We start from the raw sequence: 20799 nt of genomic DNA, 5'->3' as shown, positions 1-20799 counted from the left end.
TATGTGATATTTTGACATTTTTTGTGGATACCTTGAATTATAACAAAGGAGGATTTGATACATTGAGCCTGATTCTCAGTTTCCCTGCACCATTTGTAGTCATTTACACCAGTGCAAAATGACTGTAGACTGAGTGTAAAAGAATACCATTTGATCTAGTAGAATTTTACCTCCGCTTTTCTCTTGGTGTAACCACATAATGGAGAACTAGAGCCAGATTTTAAAGATATTTAGGCACTTAAAGATGCAGATATGCACCCAGCGGGATTTTCAAAAGTGCTGGTGTTTTTGAAAATTTCACTAGGTGCCTATCTGTATCCTAAAGTGCCGAAATACCCTTAACAATCTAGCCAACAGGCTCATTATTTGTAATTAGCAAAAACTCATTTCATGCAAATTTTCAACTCAATTCTGCAGTCAATGTGTACCCCTGTCAAAGGGTTGGCCACCTCCCAAGTGCCCCCCTCGTGGCCTGAGGTGGCTCTACGGAGGCCTGCCTCACTTTCCTCTTCATTCAGAGCCTTTTAAAAAGTCCACACAGTCCAGATATTCAAAACATTCCCCTTCTGGGGTCCCATTTATTAAGTCCTGCACAAAATCTTTCATAGCAGATCTCAAACCGCCGAAGACGTCATCCCAGTTTCAGCTTGGCCCAGCCCTTGGCCACTGAGGGTCTGACCTCTCTTTAAAGTCAATTTCTTTTGCCCTTATCCAAAGCTGGGCATAGCCCCTCCTCTTGAGTGTCTATCTCCCTTTCAGAGTTCAAACACTCCATCCTTCCACTTTCAAGCTGGGAACAGCCCCTCCTCCCTTAGGATCCGTCTTCCTGCTTTCCCAGTATCTCTTGCCTGGAGTTTGGCCTTCTCCACAGGCCTTTCGCCTGCACACACAGAGCCCTGCAGGAGCCATCTTATTCCCTGCAGTATGCATAGGCATATGCCAACACCACCACCCACTGTTCCCCTTCAAAAGGCCCAGGTGCTTTCCCTTATGCCCAGTTGGCCAGACGAAAATTGCTCCAGCAGATGCACTGATCCTGCTCCCTCTTACAGGGGCCAGTCACTCTGTGATAACCCCATTGACCTAAACAGGACATTGGGTATGCATGGACTGAACATTTGGCCCCTTTATTCACTGTTCTAAGAAAACAAAGGCTTTGTTTTTCCAGCACTATTTGGCATTGGCCTTGTTATAAAAGTTACATTTATATAGAGACAAATCTTGCTTCCCTTCATCAGTGCGATTACTTGAGTGAACGATGTCACCAGACTTTGGCTTGGATATGGCTCCAATCCAGCAGTGCACTAAGCACATTTGTAACTTTAAGCAACCCAGCAATCCCATTTAAGATAATAAGACTATTTAGAGCTTAAAGTTTCACACATTCTTCAGTGCTTTGCTGGATAAGGGCATATGCTACCACATTTAAGATTTGTTTAAAGAGTTGTCAGCCTGTAAAGGTCACTGTGTACAAATAAATTAAAATAAAATATATTTAATTTCAAAAACTTTTTTATCTGAGTGTGAAAATCCTTCATATATCTTGCACAACTGTACAAATAATATTTATTTCCATTTTAGCCATAAACATGGTTATCATCACACTGGGTGTTATCAAAGATTTTATTTACATAACAATTACTAAAATGCCCGATGTCATATTTCCATTTATTTATTTCTTACCCATAGGGTAATAGGTCCACCATAATTGCTTGGTGCATTTTATAATAAGAAGAAAAACCTATGTTAATAAATTCTAACAAAAACTCACAAATACCTACAAATCTGACAGAAAATGTCTACTAAAAATTCTCCCAAAAATACAATACATTTTCCCACACATACACATTACAGAATAAGTTCAAAGGCACAGCTTTGAATTATTTTTTTGTAGACACATATTGAGTTGTCATCTTGTGAAGGAATCAGAAGAGTGGTTTTCATACCTGTCGATAGGTAATGAAATGAATAATTTGTTTTGTATTGTCACTTTTATATAATTGCTTAGTATCATCGTATTTAACATAAGTGGCTCTGAATCCAACACTTTACCAGTCTCAAAAAATCCCTTCTTAACCTTGATGTTACAGACCAGAGCTGTTGCATTTAACCAGATTGTGCAAACTTAATACAAATACATATATAATAAGAACCACAGTCAACTTAAGGCAGTGTATCATTCAATGCTACATGTCTTTCTTTTGTACGGATAACACTTATTTGATCAACAGAAAGGTGCATCAATATACAAAGTTATGTGTAAACTGAAGCCTATAACAACACATACCATTTAAGGAGCCCAAAAAAGGAATTTAGGACAACAAGTAACGACCTGACAGAATGTCTCTAAAGAACCCAGTAGAGGTGCCAGAGCTTTGTTATGGTCAACTTTTTGTCTTTATCTCAAATTATAAATAGATTTCTCTCTAACATCTTTCCTTAAAGACTAATTAACATTTGTCAATAAGGGGGGAGGGGGAGAATGGCTCAGTGAAACTGACATCACAACAGGGCCAGACCATACCACAGAAGAAAAAAAAGGCACAGCTTGGCCAATATAATGCTCTATAGTAACAGTTAAATCTTGTTACAGGAACACGCCATCACACTGGTCTGCAGTATGTTCAGATTATGAACTAAAATTATCTGTCCAGGATCGATTCTATCTTCAAGTCCGTTAACGAATGTTCAGATAAAGTCCCATGTAATAGCCAGATATAAAGTTTTTCTGTCTTTATTAGATATAGGGGCTCATGCTGTATGAGTCATTTTCACTTAGCCCACCCTGTGGTGGCTTCTCCATTGATATAGGCAAAGCCAGGAAAGTGTTGCATGTGCTCGTATTCAGAATTCCTGCGAGTTGTCAAGGGCGTGTACATGTCACTAGAGTTTCCATATCTTGTGGAGTGCATGGATGGACTTGTGTAGCACGTGTTTGCTGATGGGACTTCTGGCCAGCGAGGAGTTACAGGGGCTGGATGCAGTCTTGGGGTGCTACTCATCAAACAGGGCTCCATCCTGGATGTCGGGCTGTTGAAAGGGTACTTAGAAATAAAAACAAATTTTAAAAATGTTAAACACACACATTAAAAAAAAGTTAGAACAGGCAATAGCATACATGTTGCCTTTGTAGTAGGAACTATTGTTAAGGAGCTATAAAGGTCATCAGTAAATTCATAATGGTAAATATTCTTAGCAATACATTCTCTTTTATTTTTATCGAACATTTATAGTGTGCCACTTGAGATGTTCTACAGACTGTTAACTGAGAGCTAAAGAAAAACAAATGTTGAAACATCAGACTTTAAAGGGCCTAATTCTTCATCGCCCTACACCTTGCGTGGTCACTTACAGCAAGGCAAAGTGAGTGTTATATTCCACCCTTCTGATTTAACTACACTACGTGCAGGGCATTGGAGATCAGGCTCAAAGACAGGAAGTGATTAGATGGAGGATCTTAGATGGAACAGAATGGGGAACAGATTGACCAGCAATGCATGTTTCGATTATACCAAGGCTGACCAAGTTTGAGGAGTTCAGTAACTTTCATAATGGGAAATATAAATAAAAGTCTGTCCCACACTGGTAGATGTTTGACAACAGTGGACAGGCTGGGCATGAAAGTGGAAGAGGAATACAAAATCGTGGTGAATCATGTGGTGGAGACAGAAAGGAACTCCTGAATGGAGGAGCGGAGCAAGTAGGTGGGCAGCAGGTGGACAGAAAGACAGAGAGGGATGATAGTACCACTTGTGGGAGGCCATTGTGAATTTTAAAGAGAATGAAGGAAATTGTAATTAATTAGTTTCAGAGATGAAGAGGAAGCCAATTAAGCAGACAGAAAATGAGAGAATATGGTACTACTTCCTGGAGAAAAAGGAGCATAAGTATTATTAATCCAAAATAGCCTACAGATTATGGAGAGTTGTGGGTTGGATGGTGATGGAAGATGGGGAACACTGTTTGGAAGATGAGTAGGTATTGCTGGAAAGAGGGAAAAATTTAAATGCAGGGTTGGCAATGATCGCCAAACACCCTCCATATTTAGAGGCAAGGAGTTTTTCCATTGTAAATGGGGAATAGACTCACTGAGTGGAGAGAAACTAGGGTTTAACAATCAGGTCTAAGCCACCTGAGGAATTTCAAAGTCATCATCCAGAAGGAGGTAAAGAGTGCATAGTGACAGATCAGACGTTCTGGAGAGAGTCAGGTGGTAGTTTGGTGCCACAGGCATTGTCTTGACAGAGAGAGGGACAGTGCAGAGGGGGACTAGCAGAGAGGCAGACTCCTGAGGCAGCCGCAGGAAGATGAAGACCAGGCAGAAAGTGGATGAACTTGTTTTGTGAGGAAGGTCAGCATTTGGGGCTGGAGGCCTTGGAAGAAGGGAGATTTGTTTTAATGGAAAGCAAACCTGGGGAAAATAAGGGAAGGAAGAGAGAGGGTATTATGGATAAGAACTGGTGCTAACTACGAAAGAATATGGGAATAGACATACCAGGGTAGGCAACAGAAGAAGGGGCAGTGATAAGTGAAATCTTGAGATAAAGAGAGAGGAAAAATAGTAGGAAGTTACACAGGGAGATGAGAGGTTTCTCAGCCTTGAACGGAGCATTTTCTACTCATGAATGCTATGCCATTACTCAGCAATGACAGCCAAAACCATAGCAACTCTCTATAAGAGACTCTTAGTAAACATTCGAAATGTTCAAGCTTTATTCACACATATGTTCAGGTAAAGTGTATTTTAAAGTTGCGTGCACTAATATTCTCTGAAACTGAATTTAAAAGGCCCTGATCCTGCAAGTTGATCCATATGAGTGGACCCTTATGCCTATATGGAGTCCCACTGAAGCCAGTGGGGCTCTGCATAAGGGTAGGGTCATCCCACAGGGATCAGATAGCAGGATTGGAGCCTAAATTTGCACATGTGAACACATGCACTAGAAGTGTAAGCCTACCTATTCAATCAGGAGCCAAACAAAACCATGTGACTTATCTAATCTATCACATCAACAGAGTTTATATTTAATAGGTTGAGTATTAAATACTAATGTTTGCAATTCATCCACAGAATAAGAAATGGTTTGCAAACAAATCATTAAATTCAAACTTCAAATACAGTCAGGAAAACAATAACTGTTGCAAGATAGTCCACAAGCAGAAAATAAGCCAAATTTGTCACAACTCAAATCAAGAAACTCATTATCCAATAAACAGCAGGTCTTAAAATGTCACACTTCCTGCTCATTCTACTGCGTTCCAAAGAGGAAAGATAAAAGGACCTTTAGAAAAAGGCGGTCTGTCCCCTTTAAATGTTTACAAGCCTGTCTCCCAGCCTCTGCAGAGAAGCGCTAAGGTCTGTCCACCTAGAAGGGAACTAACTGGTAAATCCGGAGATCCCTTTCTGTGAAAAATATCACATTTAAAAAAAAATTATCCCAATTTGAAAATTTTCCACAAATGGGAAACTCCATTTTGGGAGAACTGAAATGGATTTTTTTAGCTTGCCGGCTGCCCACCTGGAAGACTCTTATCCATTTTACTTTCTGCAGGCAGGCAGCTGGAGAGTTCAGTTTTCCCTGCCAGAAAAATAATTTTCTTTAGCAAAATGGGAAGTTTTCCCACAAAACAATTTGATTTTGCAAAAAGGGCTTTTTCTGTGAGCTAATCACTCAGGTGGAAAATTCCTGACTAGCCCTGCTAACTGGAGAGCTTCTACAAAGAGGTGGGATGGTGAGTTACGGAAAAGAATCTTTCTACACTCCGTCTGTCTAAAGGGACAGCTGGAAACAGAAGAACAGAGGGGGATGATATCTGCCTCCTGCTAAAAAGAAGACAGGCTGAAGGCAGGACAGAAGGGAAGAGAGCAGAGTTTGCCCTCTATAGCTGGGAGGCAGAAAACAAGTCATGGACCATGTAGTGATATATGTAATAATTTTGAGTAGGGGTACATTAGAAGGAAAAGAGGGAAACTTTTCTATTGTAAGCTGCTTTTTATGGCAGCAGCAGTTTGAAGCTAAATCCTGGGGAGAGGGATTAGTTAGCAGAGGGCAGGTGAAGAGGTCAGAGATGCATGATGCATTCATTTAACACATGGCTTATCACTTTATCACATGGCTCTCATCTCTACACATGTAGCATATTATATTTTCCTGTACAATGTTTGACAGGAAAACTCGGTGGCCGTTATTTCACCCTAAAGGCCTTGATTTTCAATGCTGAGTACCTAGAGCTTTCATTGAAGACAATGAGAACTGCAGGTGCTCAACACCAATGAAAATCAAGTCTTGAAATTTTACATTAAGGGACTTAAGGCCACAGAGGGAGTCAGTCTCTGAATCAGGCTTAGAATTTAGGACCATGGCAGTCTACTTTAATGGGGTAGTAATCTGGTTGGTAAAGATTAGAGATTTTAGAGCAGTCTGTCAAAGAAATTATAAATATTTAAATAAAATCTAAGTAGTTCCAGGTAAAGTTTAAAAACTTTTCATATCTTTAAAGTGTCAGGTGGAAAACTCATTGGAAGATCTTTTCCATTAATATGCTCAAGAACTAAATATTCTTGGACCACATAAGCAATATATGACGTGGGAAGGTAAAATCCCTCTGAAATTCATTCAGTCAATCATATGGGGATGCTAGGAAATATAGATCACCTCTACCGTATGTCCAGCTGTACAAATGTGCTGCCATAGAGTACAGTCAAACAATACTTTGTAACTAAGGCCCTTTGTTTTCAGTTTCTATTTTGTTTAAAATTTCACAGGAATGTCAGTGTTTATTACAAAAATTTAAAAATGGGCAAAAATCAGTGCAAAAGATTACTTCACAGTTTTCTGGGTAAATATTGAGATTATTATTGGGGGATGGGAGTCTAGAAAAAAGCAACAAATAGAGAAAAATCAGAGTATTGAAAGTAAAGCAGTTTAATGCTGTAGTTTATTTGATGAACTGTACATTAACAGTACATACCCATATGCACATGCATGCATATATGTGTGTGTCTTCCACTGCATTGCCTTACTTTAACAGACAGCCTCTCATTCACCCTAGACTAATTTATTATTAAAATAAACACATCTACCTAATGTAATGTAACAATCAGTAGTCTCATGTACTTGTGTGGTCCAAAATTTGGGTGAAAATAGTAAAAACAGAATAACAGCTTTTGTAAAACCTGGGAATTTTTCAGTAAAAATCAGTAAAAACTTAAAACAAAGGGCCTTATCTGTAGCCAACTTAATGTGTTGGCTAGGGCTGTTCAGAGGAGGTCATTAAATCAACCGCAATGTCCCACTCTATAGTGGCCAAAGCTGTGAGCTGTTCTCCTTCCTAGCCTCAGAAGCCCCTTAGGAGCAATGTTCACAAATTGTCCTATGTCACTGGGTGCAAGGATAAAGATGAACCATATGGGAAAAGGTAAAAGCTTCAGGGATAATTTAAATGAAAAATGTGTACTCTCCAGGGCCCACTGTGTGAAGCTTGGCCTGAACTAGAGCTAAATTGGGAAAATACTATATTGGCCGAATCAAGATCTTGTCTTATAAACATTGTGATTGATTTATTTCTTAATTCACATTAGAATTTAATGTTAACTTGAAGTTTTGTTACACTTGGAGCCAGTGTTCTGGCTTAAAAAAATCTTTTCTTCCTGATGTTCTAAACAACTTTCCCTCTTGCTAATCAGATTAGAACATTCTGCCATCCCGACATGCTACAATTTCCTACTGGAAGATGTGAGGCAAAGGCTGGGATTCAAAGCCAGGACTTCACCTCCTTGCATGAACTGAGAACGAGGACCTTATACACTCCAGAAGAAGCTCTCTCTGGGATGTACAGCAAGCTTCTAAAATTTCAACAACGTTCAAGGGAAACCGAACGATCTCTAGGGAAACCTCACAGGTTCTCCGGGTCATGCCATGTCATCATTGTATGAGGGAGTCACACAATGCAGTTCACTTGGCAGGTAGAGTAGATGAACATATGAAAAAGATGCCATTTTTGGATTTAAGCTTTGGCCTATGGAGCAAACTCCATAATGCATTGAAAGGGAGAGCTAATCTGCCTTCCCACTTTCAGTTAATATGTCGCAGTGAGGCTTACTTGAGAGCAAGGGCTAATGACTGAGCATAAGGGGACAGGATACAGTATGCTGCTTTTCTGTTTAGTCAAATACCCCAGATGCAGCTGTGTTTATGAATGTGTCACGAATATAAAAAGAATAATTGCCTGAAAATAATATGGACTCCAAATATCTACTGTTTTACAATAAATTCTGTTATGACTGAATCCAACATGGAAAGTTTTGTAATGGTAGGTCAGCTAATTGCAAATGAGTCAGTGACTTCTTTTTCCCTACAGTGAAGAGACCATTGAAAGACAATATTTTTAAAGTACCCATTGGCCCCTGCCTGACTATTAACTCAACCAATGAAGCATCTATTCAGCCTTGTTGGAGTGTCCAAAGCATAGCCATCTGCGCGGATGCCTGCCCAGGCTGCCTGAATCACCTTTCACACTTTACATCCGGTTTAATGAAGAGTGCTTAAGCATGCTGAACTCAAAACACTGGGGCCTAGTGATCTTTGCCAGATATAAAAGCGACATTTGTTGGAGGGCTCTTGACAGGAAATTACTATTTTCTGGGTCAACTCACACTCACTGCTACTACTGCTGTTTAAACTAGACAAGAAACACTAACTCCTTTAAGTTTGGGTGACTTTAAGCTGATTATTGTTAAGGCCTTTCCGCAAAAATTTTAAATTAACTCAATTTCTTTTAGTATTATTTTAGAAAATACTATGTTAAGTGTCTTCCCCCAACAAAGGAGTCTGAGTTCCTTCAGAGCAAGGCTGAAGAATAATCTCTTTATCCTTACCCTTTAGCAAGCCGGTTGATTATGCAAGAAGGTGAAAGGTGTCTCTGTCCAAATAGCAAAATATTTTCCTTATGAACGCAGCTCTAACTTTATATTGCATTAGCTCACACTTTTGAGCAGCATTGGAAGTCATTATTATATACGTCAAACATTATCTTTAGGATTCATAAGTACCTAGTCAAAAGTTATATCTGTATTAAAGACCTGGTTACAAACGAACTTTTTGGAAAGTTGTACAGTAACATCTAATGGAATTTAATAATAAAAGCTATTTATGGATTGGTTGTTCCTTTCTAACCTTTAATTTGACTCTTTTCTGTACAAAGCTAGATTTGGTGTGTCTTGGCCCATCACAGATGTAGGGTAAGTGACTTAGGCACTTTTGAAAATGGGACTTAGGGGCTTTTGAAAACGTTACCAATGCTTACTTTTTAAAATGTCATTTTCTGCTTTCCAATAGAAGTACATGACTATTTCAATTGAGTAAATAACAGTCTGATGGACAGTTATGAACTCATATCTTCTAGAACAATAATTCAAGTTTCTTAAATGGGATTTGGACATATTGGTCCTTATTTATTCTTAATGTCATGACTAAATATAAGGAAACAGGCTGATTCTAATGGGTATTACAGTTTCCAGGATTATAATGTGGTTATTGGGGGATGAGGACATATGGAAAAGGGAAAGCTATTGTGTAGGGATATAGTGCACTTGGGGTGAGGTTCTCATCCCTTCTCTAGCCCCATTAAGGCAGGCAAGAAGGGTGTAAAGGGAGTATAAAAGAACTAGTTCCAGGTGGAAGAGAACTCCCCTGGAGCAAGCATCGCAAATAGACAGGAGTAAGACTGCCTTCCATGGACCTCCCCACCCCTCACAAAACCTGGCCTCGGGGCATGTCAGTGGTTGTGAAGGGAATGTCAGAGGCAGGGCTGCTCATGCAGTGCTGCAGCCCATAGGGCAGCCCTGCAAAGCTACTGTAACTTAGACAGGACTTCAGGACTAAGTTATGTTGGGGGCCTCTCCAGTCCTGGAACAGCCCATGCAAAGTGCAACCATGGCTTAAAGCAACCTTAACCTCTGTCCTCAACCCCAGGGCGTTAGTTCTCTGCTGTGCTTCTTAGAGGTACAACCCCAAATTTCACCCATGGAGCATAGTAGTATTAGAGTTACCAGTGCTACCAGTGTATCCCACACCACAGTGAGCATTAGCAGGAACGAAGAGGTTATTTATGAGAAGGTACACAGGTAAACATGCACGTGTGCTATCTAGCAGAAGGTGTGTCCAGTCACATATACCCACAGACATGTGGGTTATAATCCTGTTTCATTAGTAGACCTCCAGGCACTTCGCTGCCCACATTAAACTCATGCAATAAACTAAACTACTGCCATATTGGGGTTCCAAGGGAACTGTGGCCTTAAACAGATAAACATTTGTAGAGATCCAGTCATCAGTGTGCACTGAACAAACCATGTGCTGCCCCAAATTGCTGTCACTATAAACACAACGAGGAGATCAAAGACTAGCATTACCACCTGTCCTGAAACTCATGGGACACATTTTTCATGGTCTGTCACACGTGCTGAGCACTGGCCTGGCAATGTTTGTGTCATCCACTATTCAATATGTGTTGTTTTCCCTCTCTGCCTAATCCATGAAGATCTATAGAACATATGACTTTGATTCAGCTTCTAACTATGAGAAGTAGGTCCCAATTCTGGAACATATCGCTATTCAGCACAAGACTTAAACACATGCTTAAAAGTGCTGTCCTAAATAGGAATGGTCTTAAGCAGTTGCGTAAGTGTTTTTTTGGCATCAGGGCCACAGTCCTTTACCTCAGTCTACAGAGGCTTATGCTTTTGGCTCTGGCGGTCCCAGGTTTAAGAGGATTGTCCTTATATTTACATGACATTTTCTTTGGACAGTGAAACTAGAGATGTGAGTTGTGCATTCTGTGTCCAATCAGAGTCACTTCCTAGTTCTTATACATTAATGCAATGCTATTGTGTTTGGGTTCCAACATCATAGGGGAAAGTTTAAATCAATCAGTTTGATCTGTCTGACTTGGAGATGAATGTATTGTGTCATATGTTCAGTTACTAGACATTTAAAAATATTAAAGACAAATATGGTTTCGTGTTCATGAAAACACAGCTCTTCATATTAAGATAAGTGTAGTGAAAGTACTTGATGTTTTACAAAACAAAAAATGTTGGGGCCTAAATTACTCAGTGTCCAGTTAAGCAGCAAACAGTTTCTGGAGTTTGAGAAGGAAGAAGATGGGTGTCTAGAAAGAAAGTGGAATAATATTTTAACTGAATGATACACTGGGTCATAGTCTGCTACAGGGTAAAGCTCTTCTATTTCTCATGCCAAAAGTTTTGATCAAATCTCAGCTGACTTTGGACAACACAGATTGGCTAGGCGGTGACATTATGAATAAAATATACATCTCATCACTGTGCCATGGATTGTTAGGGGAAATGCTCAGACGTTCTTTGACAAAATTGTTGCCAATGACCTATTAAATATGAGGTAACACCAGCAGCATCTCAGCTAAAACTATGTAGATGGCTAATTTACGAAGTATAACCTGCAATACACAGGTGTTTATGTATAAACATTGCACACTTCACTAGTTGCAGGAGTCACATATGATCATATGCAGTTCTGCATTATTGCCTAGAAAATGAGACAATAGTTAGCAAATTCACACAGTAGATCATTTCACATTGATGCACCATGCTCTTCTTGCTGGTGAGCCAGACCTGGAGTGCTAAATCCAAGCAATTATAAATAGGAAGCAGCTGCTCTGAGAACTATCAGCAGATGCCACCAGAAGGCAAATGGATTTTAAAAATATTCAGGCTAAGATTAAGATACATCTAGAGAGATTCTGCATAAAGGACCCAATCTAATTCCAATTTAAGTCAATAAAAAGACCCCCACTGACTTAAGTGGGAATTGGAGCAAGCCGATAGTGCGGGGGGGAGCCAGCAAGAGACTGAAGCCAGCACAGCAGCTGCAGAAAGAAGTTCAACCAGGAGCCCACAGCTACTGATGATGTCATTAGTAGAACTGGGTGGGAAATGGTTTTCCTGTCCCATGAATATTTTCAAGATTTTGGAAATGTTTCCTATTCTGCATTGAGATGAAACCGAGACCTTCTAAAGTTATTTGATAAAAGAGAGAGAGAGAGAGATAAGAAACAGACACAACTTGCTCCAAATCAAACAGATCAGGGACTTCAACTCATGTTTCCCAGGTGCAGGCCTGCCCACAGCAATTCTGGGCCCCAAGGCCAGGGCCATCCCTAGGGGGGCTGCAGGGACCGGGGTGGAAGTGACGAAGCCATCACTTCTGGGATCGACCCATCACTTCTGGGACCAACCGCGCTGGCCAATTGCGCCGGCCCCTCAAAGCACGGGGTCCGGAGGGCTTGTGTGCACCTAGGAGACCTGTGGCCTGCCTGGGAGGTTTAAAAGGGCCCGGGGCTCTTGGCTGCCACCCTGGGCCCTTTTAAATCATCTGGGCACCATCGGCGGGCCTGTCCAGGTGAGTACCCAAACCACCTGACTACTGGCTATCCTTCCTCCCCTCCCCACTCGCCACCCTGGACGTGAGAAACCTTCCCAACAAAGTTTTGTCAAAACTATCCCTTTCCTATGAACTATTCTGGTTTTGACAAATTGGCATTTTCCAACAAAAAAACGCTTTGTCAAAAAAGTCTCCACCAGCTCTAGTCATCAGATTGCTTTCTGCAGTTTTCCCTCTGAACATTCACTCCACTGTGTTGATTGGCTGTTTGCTTCAATCCCCACTCTTCCTTTGTCTTTCAATCTAACCAATCCTCTCCTAACATAAGCCCATCAAAATGATTTACATAATAAAACAAAAGCAACAAAAATATCCTGGGACTAACTTGATGTTTGCAGCCATCACACTGTTCACTCTGCTTGCAAGTTACCCTTTTTCCCGCTCCTTTGTTTGATCTGTCCAATTAGACTAATGGTTCTCAACCCGCATCCCACGGGCCACTTGCAGCCCAATCAGCACACAGCTGCGGCCCATGTGACATCCTCAGTGCCATACAGGTAGTATATATATTTTGTGGATGCGGCCCACATAACATAGAGAGCTGCATATGCTGCCCACAATGGTAAATAGGTTGAGAACCACTGACTTAGGCGGTAAGCTCTTTGGGGCAGGGACTGTCTCTTATGTTTGTACAGGGCCTAGTGCAATGAGACCCAGTTCTTGATGGGCTCCTAGGCACTACTGTAATGAACATGGTAAGCAGTACACTAAATAATGCTCAACTAGGCTTTTCTATTTAAACCAAATGTGGACTATGGAAAAATATTTCTTTTGAAAAAAAACCCACTGGTAAATATATGCCACTTGACTGAAGAGCCCATGCAGACTGATGGAACAAACTTCACCCCTGGCATAAATGGGTGCAGCTCCCCTGACTTCAGTGGAATTGTGTCTGCAAAGGGCCCTGCAAATATGGCCCATTTTGTTTTGATTTTGCAAAGTCATGACTTCTGCTCTCTGATTCCTTGCAGCAGGTTTCCCTTACAAATGTGGCTTCATAATACCTCTTTTACCTTTTCAGTGCAGAACACATAATTAAGTTGTTATGCATTAAGGGTGACTAATAAAATGACAACATTTATCAGTGCAGAGATTTTACAGCATTCCATTAAACTTTAAAAAAAAAACACCTGATTTCAGCCAATGTCATATTAAAACTCTTGGAAGCATTCTTGCATCTTTGGGTGCAGTTTATAGCTCCTTTAAATGTAAAATTAGCACATTAATAGGCTTTTGCTGACTATATTCTGCATTAAAAAATCTCAGTTTACCAGCAGAATAAGAAAGAACATACTCAATTCAAGCTGAGATAACTGATCTTCCTGATAACACCATCCTGGCCACTATGGATGTAGAAGCCCTCTACACCAACATTCCACACAAAGATGGACTACAAGCCGTCAGGAACACTATCCCCGATAATGTCATGGCTAACCTGGTGGCTGAACTTTGTGACTTTGTCCTTACCCATAACTATTTCACATTTGGGGACAATGTATACCTTCAGATCAGCGGCACTGCTATGGGTACCCGCATGGCCCCACAGTATGCCAACATTTTTATGGCTGATTTAGAACAACGCTTCCTCAGCTCTCGTCCCCTAAAGCCCCTACTCTACTTGCGCTATATTGATGACATCTTCATCATCTGGACCCATGGAAAAGAAGCCCTTGAGGAATTCCACCATGATTTCAACAATTTCCATCCCACCACCAACCTCAGCCTGGTCCAGTCCACACAAGAGATCCACTTCCTGGACACTACAGTGCTAATAAACAATGGTCACATAAACACCACCCTATACCGGAAACCTACTGACCGCTATTCCTACCTGCATGCCTCCAGCTTTCACCCTGACCACACCACACGATCCATCGTCTACAGCCAAGCTCTGCGATACAACCGCATTTGCTCCAACCCCTCAGACAGAGACAAACACCTACAAGATCTCTGTCAAGCTTTCTTACAACTACAATACCCACCTGCGGAAGTAAAGAAACAGATTGATAGAGCCAGAAGAGTTCCCAGAAGTTACCTACTACAGGACAGGCCTAACAAAGAAAATAACAGAACGCCACTAGCCGTCACCTTCAGCCCCCAACTAAAACCCCTCCAACGCATTATTAAGGATCTACAACCTATCCTAAAGGATGACCCAACACTCTCACAAATCTTGAGAGACAGGCCAGTCCTTGCCTACAGACAGCCCCGCAACCTGAAGCAAATACTCACCAACAACCACATACCACACAACAGAACCACTAACCCAGGAACTTATCCTTGCAACAAAGCCCGTTGCCAATTGTGCCCACATATCTATTCGGGGGACACCATCACAGGGCCTAATAACATCAGCCACACTATCAGAGGCTCGTTCACCTGCACATCCACCAATGTGATTTATGCCATCATGTGCCAGCAATGCCCCTCTGCCATGTACATTGGTCAAACTGGACAGTCTCTACGTAAAAGAATAAATGTACACAAATCAGATGTCAAGAATTATAACATTCATAAACCAGTCGGAGAACACTTCAATCTCTCTGGTCACGCAATCACAGACATGAAGGTCGCTATCTTAAAACAAAAAACTTCAAATCCAGACTCCAGCGAGAAACTGCTGAATTGGAATTCATTTGCAAATTGGATACTATTAATTTAGGCTTAAATAGAGACTGGGAGTGGCTAAGTCATTATGCAAGGTAGCCTATTTCCTCTTGTTTCTTCCTACCCCCCTCCCCCCAGATGTTCTGGTTTAACTTGGATTTAAACTTGGAGAGTGGTCAGTTTGGATGAGCTATTACCAGCAGGAGAGTGAGTTTGTGTGTGTATGGGGGTGGGTTTTTGGAGGGGGGTGAGGGAGTGAGAGAACCTGGATTTGTGCAGGAAATGGCCTAACTTCATTATCATGCACATTGTGTAAAGAGTTGTCACTTTGGATGGGCTATCACCAGCAGGAGAGTGAATTTGTGTGGGGGGGTGGAGGGTGAGAAAACCTGGATTTGTGCTGGAAATGGCCTAACCTGAAGATTACTTTAGATAAGCTATTACCAGCAGGACAGTGGGGTGGGAGGAGGTATTGTTTCATATTCTCTGTGTATATATAAAGTCTGCTGCAGTTTCCACGGTATGCATCTGATGAAGTGAGCTGTAGCTCACGAAAGCTCGTGCTCAAATAAATTGGTTAGTCTCTAAGGTGCCATAAGTACTCCTTTTCTTTTTGCTCTGAAATATGATCAGTTAAGACACATCTACTTGTTCTATTTTGTTCTAGAATGTTCAAGAGCTGAAGAAGGCAGAAAAGTTATTTGAAACCCGGACTTGAAGAGACAGTCGACTACAGCAACAATGCTTGCAAAAGAAATCTCCCTCGAAATGGTTGCATGATTTTAATTTATTTTATTTGCATATGTTGCCTTAACCATGAAATTAGTGTGCACTCAAAGTAGTTATCTCTATTTATTGTTATTTGCATAACAATATGCTATGTTTGACACTGAAGACTGTCACAAGAGGATAAGAAATTTGAGTAAGGGACAAAATTTCTCAACAAAAGCAACAGCCAAACACTCTATTATACACACAGACACATGTGTTTCAATAATTTCTGAGCCAGTGCATGTGTCCTTAGATCACATATTTAGATTGTTTTTCATGCAATTGTTATTATATATTTTCTGCAATTAATAACTGAGATGGAAAACTGATTTCCAAAAGGTGAAAAGTCTTTGATTTCAAAGGTTTGTTACAGAACATAAAAATACATACTGTAGTGAAAAACGGATACATACAAACTTGTCTTGCACTACTAAACCTAAATATCCACTCATTCTTCTTACTGTAGATATAGCTGTTGCACTAAAGGTTAGAGTCTCTACCCAGCACCTGGCATAACTGTGTGGGCCAGGTGCTTGGAAGATGCATAGGAAATTGTGGGAGGAATCTCTTCACACAGGCCACTGAGTCACTGTCAAGCTGTTAGTAATACCTACCTCTTATGCAGCACTTTTCATTCATATATCTCAGAGTGCTTTACAGAGTATCATTATCCTCATTTTGCAGAAGGACAATGGGACACTGAGAGGGGAAGTGATTTGCCCAAGGTGACCGAGCAGGCAAGTGGCAGAGCCAGGGACAGAATCCAGGTTTCCTGTGTCCAAGGCCAATGCTCCATTCATTAGGACCTACTGCATCCTCCGTGAAAGCTGCTCCAGCCTAATGCCTGGAGTAGGCTCCGTGGCCCCTTATGTGTCTCCCTAAATTCCCTATAGATGAAAGATAGGAGGATCCATTCAGATGGACACTCCCAACTTTGCCTCCCCCAGAATCCTGCCCCTACCTGCTTCCTGCATGCTCCAAGACACAAAGCCTTCATGGAGCTGTGCTCCACACTGTGCAGTAGGTCAGCACCATCTGTGTATCCCCCAGAACCTCACGGCTTTGTGGATCCAGACTAGTCCTGTTGCCAACGGCTGTGCCTGCACCTCTAAATCCCATGCTGGTTCTGGCGGGCACAGGGTTATGAACTGAAATGACTAAATAGTGTAGTTACTGTACAGTATGAGGCGCAGAATAGAAAGGGGACTAAGATAGTGCTTTTCATGCAATGGAATTCGAAAGTGACTCAGCCAGACACAAATCCTAAATACGAAGCGCATAACAGCCCAGTACATATGTTTGAAACAGCCAGCACATAGGCTTTATATCATCTCAAGCCATTATGGGGCTCATACAGACAAACAGCTTTAATAAATGGACATGATTTTAATATTACATGATTGATTAGATAGATGGATAGATAGAGTCCAAATTGTGCTGCAAGTTACAAAAGTTCTTAAAGCAACTTTATGAGAAACATGGGATGAAATCTTGCCTCCATGAAGACAATGGCAAAACTCCCATTCAGTGGGATCAGGATTTCACCCAGCATATTTAATTAGATGCCAATATAAGTTTCAGAAATGCAGTAAAATACTGAGCCTCTGTTTTACGAGTTGAAATGCAAGCAGTATTTGTTACAAGCTCAGGGCCAAATAATAATAATAATAATAATAAAAATCAATACTCAAAGGCAAAGGTTCCAAAAGAATGGACTACAATCCTAGCATCAGATGAATTATGTCAGCTATTTTAAAACATTTATTACAAATGAGACGTCTCCTTTACTTCAGAACAGCTAATGCAAATGTTCAGTTATTTAAACTGATATTTTAGACTGGTGCTTGGCAAAGAAACGTTTTTTGTAATCCCATCAATTGCATTTAAGATCATAGCATTCAAAAACAACTTCACAGATTAAAGTCACTTTTGGCAAAAGAATCTGCAGCCATGATAAAAATGTTTATGAGGAATTTTAGACCGCTATGGTCTATAAAAGCTGAGAGTAAAAATCAGGGCATAGCATATAACACCACGTATTAAAGACAGTTTAAAATAGCTTGAATGCTGATTACAGATAGTTTAAAATCTTTATTTAATACATTAAATCATGCATTGGCAGTAAGACAACAGACTTACCTGTGAAGAGCTTCTGTGATAAGCTGAGTAATGAAGTGGTCCAGAAATAGTAGTGTCATGTGATAGAGATGGATATTGACTCTGCATTGGATAGGGGTGCTGGTTGCTATAGCTACCATAGTTGTAGCTTCCTGTGTACCTAAAATGAATGAAACCCCCCCACACATTTAGTACTCATAAAAATGGCATTCCAGCTACGAGTTCTGTTGTAGTTTTCTAATGCTGTATGCCAGATATATTTGCATTTGTTTCCATAGGAGAGAGATGCTCTGAAGAACAGTCTGTACGAAGATTTACCCCAACTCAGCTCGAAAATGCAAATGTCACTTAGTGTAATTATGTGCTCTACATTGAGCAAATAGAGTGACTCCATGTATCTGTGTGATTTGTAATCAGTCATTTGTTGTGCTTTCTAAGCGTCCAGTTTGGCCACTTTTACTAGTGTTCCATAGTCCTCTATTCAGGGAGGCGGTTCCTGGGGCTACTCACACAATGAAGTACTATTCAACATGAGCCAGAATGGTAGAACTGGGCCCTGAGAGCTAAACTGTTAAATGTAGCCACAGCCTTGCACTGGGGCAAGGGGTGCTCCCCACTGATGATGGGGTTGGTGGAGTAATTTGCTACTTCCCTTAAAGGGGTACAGCATACTCTTCCTGTGCAGCTGAGCAGAGGGACAGAGTCATGGCTCTGCCTACTCCCCTTCTCTCCTTACCCCTTTTTTTTGGGACAGCTGTTCCAGCACAGGTCAGAATGGGGGAGGGAGAAGCTCCTGCACTTTTCTGAATGTTTCTGGTTAATCCTTAGGTGGGTCACACAAGAGGGGGTAAGGGATGGAGACTCTACAGTCTCCCTGCCTCTGCATGGCCATGTAAATGCTACATGCTAATCTACCTCTAAAGTACTAGGCTTTAAAAATGTACACTAGCTAGACGTGGTACTGATATAGGGATGGGGGAGGGGGGGAGGGGGAAGGAGGATGAGGCTCATTTACAGTTTATTTTTATTTATTTTTAACATCTTTTAAACAGACTACTATAAGGTACACAGGATAGATCTAGAGTCTGGGTACATTCAACCATCTCCTATTAGTCTTCAATTTAGCACACTAGAGATACTGCGCTATATTGTAAACCAGTCAAACAAACAGGTACGTTTATAAATGACAGGAGGACACCCAGTCTGAAAAGGATTGCTTTCAAAAACCGGGGCCAGACGCCTCTCTTCATTCAGAAGCGTGAGGTGGAGCAAAGCAAAGGGGAAGAGGATGGACCACAGTGGGACTCAAGCATTAATAGGGAGGTTTTCCATATGTGGGACTGGTCCATCTGGGTGGGTCACTGGGTCCTCCACTCTCTGTTAATTGGAATGGAATAAATGGCCCAAGAGTCAAAGATGTTAACATGACCCTGTCCCTATACAACATTAAACATGATTCATGGTTTTGAGTACAGAGACCTCGCCCTGCTTAGCCCCATGGAATCAACCACTATTAAAAGCGTTTTAAACTTTTATTAAAGCTACAGAAAAAAGAAGAAAAAGCAGTGAAAGCATTTGAAATGTAATGCATTAAAGGAAGCATTTCTTCATTCCCTTTAGCTGTAGAGTTTTTAGCAAACCCCAGCCCGACAGTCTTTGAGATGGTATTAAAGATGTAATAACTGTCTTGGGGGCGGGGGGGGGGAGAAAAAGATAGTTGAAATGGGCTGAAGTTGCTGTTGTTGTTAAAGTCCAATCCTGATCCCTTTCAAAACAAAACAAGAAAAACATATACGAGGGGAGAGAAAAGCACAGTGAAGACAAAGTGCAGCTTCTGTCTCTGGTGCTCAGTCTTGCTTGTAATCTCACTCCTGAAGAAACCCGGAGCACACAGTCCTATCTATTACTCCCAGATCTGGCAAGCTGTTCCAGTGTTGGGCTGTTTAAGGCATTGCTTTTATCTGCCTCTCTGGTCATGGGCTCGCAACAGGGTTGTGAAAGATACAATCTTAGCCAGCTAAGCCAGACTCGTTTTAGAAGGCAAAAAGAGAAGAAAGAAAAGAAATAAGGTGGGGAAAGGAAAATGATATTCAAGGGAGGGCATGACAGCTACAACCCAAGTCTCACATCCCTACAGATGTTTGGGATTTAGCCTGGTAGAGGTGGTGATGTCAGCTGTGTCCCTCTCTTTGGTTCAGTGTGGTCAGGGCATCTGTCAGGATCAGGTCAATGAAGGCCCAGTGGTGTCAGGGTGGGTTCCAGGAGAAGATTGGGGTGGCAACCATGATGGTTGAGCTCACTCCTTTCAGTTCACCTGTCTCCAGCCTTCGTGTTTTGATACCTTCCCCCCTCCTTGTCTCTTTTTTAATGAGCTGAAAGGGGGTGATAGGAATAATAGCTCATCCCCTCATCATTGTGTTTGCTATTTAGGCCTGCTTGCTGACACACCAATTTTGGTCCATTCATTTCCAATTCCATTCTCTTGTTTAGTGGTCATGATTTCAACACCGTTCTTGGGTGGTTTCAGTAGACCTTTTTGTCTGGACTCATTTATTCTGTCTTCTTTTTATACCTTTTTCCAAAGAATTTTATAGAACAGTCTGAATTGGACTTTTGTTACCCTGGACATCTTAGAGTGTAGGCCTCTGCACAACAACTCCTCCTGATGGCAGCATGACTCCTCCTGCCATGACTGTGCTCTCTCTCTGGTGCAGATAATGTCAGTTCGACCAGCACTGCATTTCCGCTCAGCGGTGCATTAAGCAGGGTCCTAGGACAGCATGCTGTATATGGTAGCAGCTCCTTGTCCCTGCCCTCACTC

The 20799-nt window shown here is 41.3% G+C and overlaps 1 protein-coding gene across 1 annotated transcript in view; it reads right to left on the bottom strand.

Moving 5' to 3' along the window:
• Window positions 1-2771: 2771 nt before the first annotated feature.
• Window positions 2772-20799, bottom strand: part of RFX4 (regulatory factor X4) — a 107537-nt gene continuing 89509 nt past the window's right edge. The window contains exons 18-19 of the mRNA XM_077833337.1: window positions 18000-18138; window positions 2772-3044 (exon numbers count right to left, since the gene is read on the bottom strand). Coding sequence (XP_077689463.1) covers window positions 2772-3044; window positions 18000-18138 — 412 coding nt within the window. The remainder of the gene's footprint in view (window positions 3045-17999; window positions 18139-20799) is intronic.

This window comes from Eretmochelys imbricata, chromosome 1 (genome assembly GCF_965152235.1).
Source record: "Eretmochelys imbricata isolate rEreImb1 chromosome 1, rEreImb1.hap1, whole genome shotgun sequence".
NCBI lineage: Eukaryota > Metazoa > Chordata > Testudines > Cheloniidae > Eretmochelys > Eretmochelys imbricata.
Note: the sequence above shows the minus strand (reverse complement) of the source record. Positions and strands in the feature narration are given on the sequence as shown.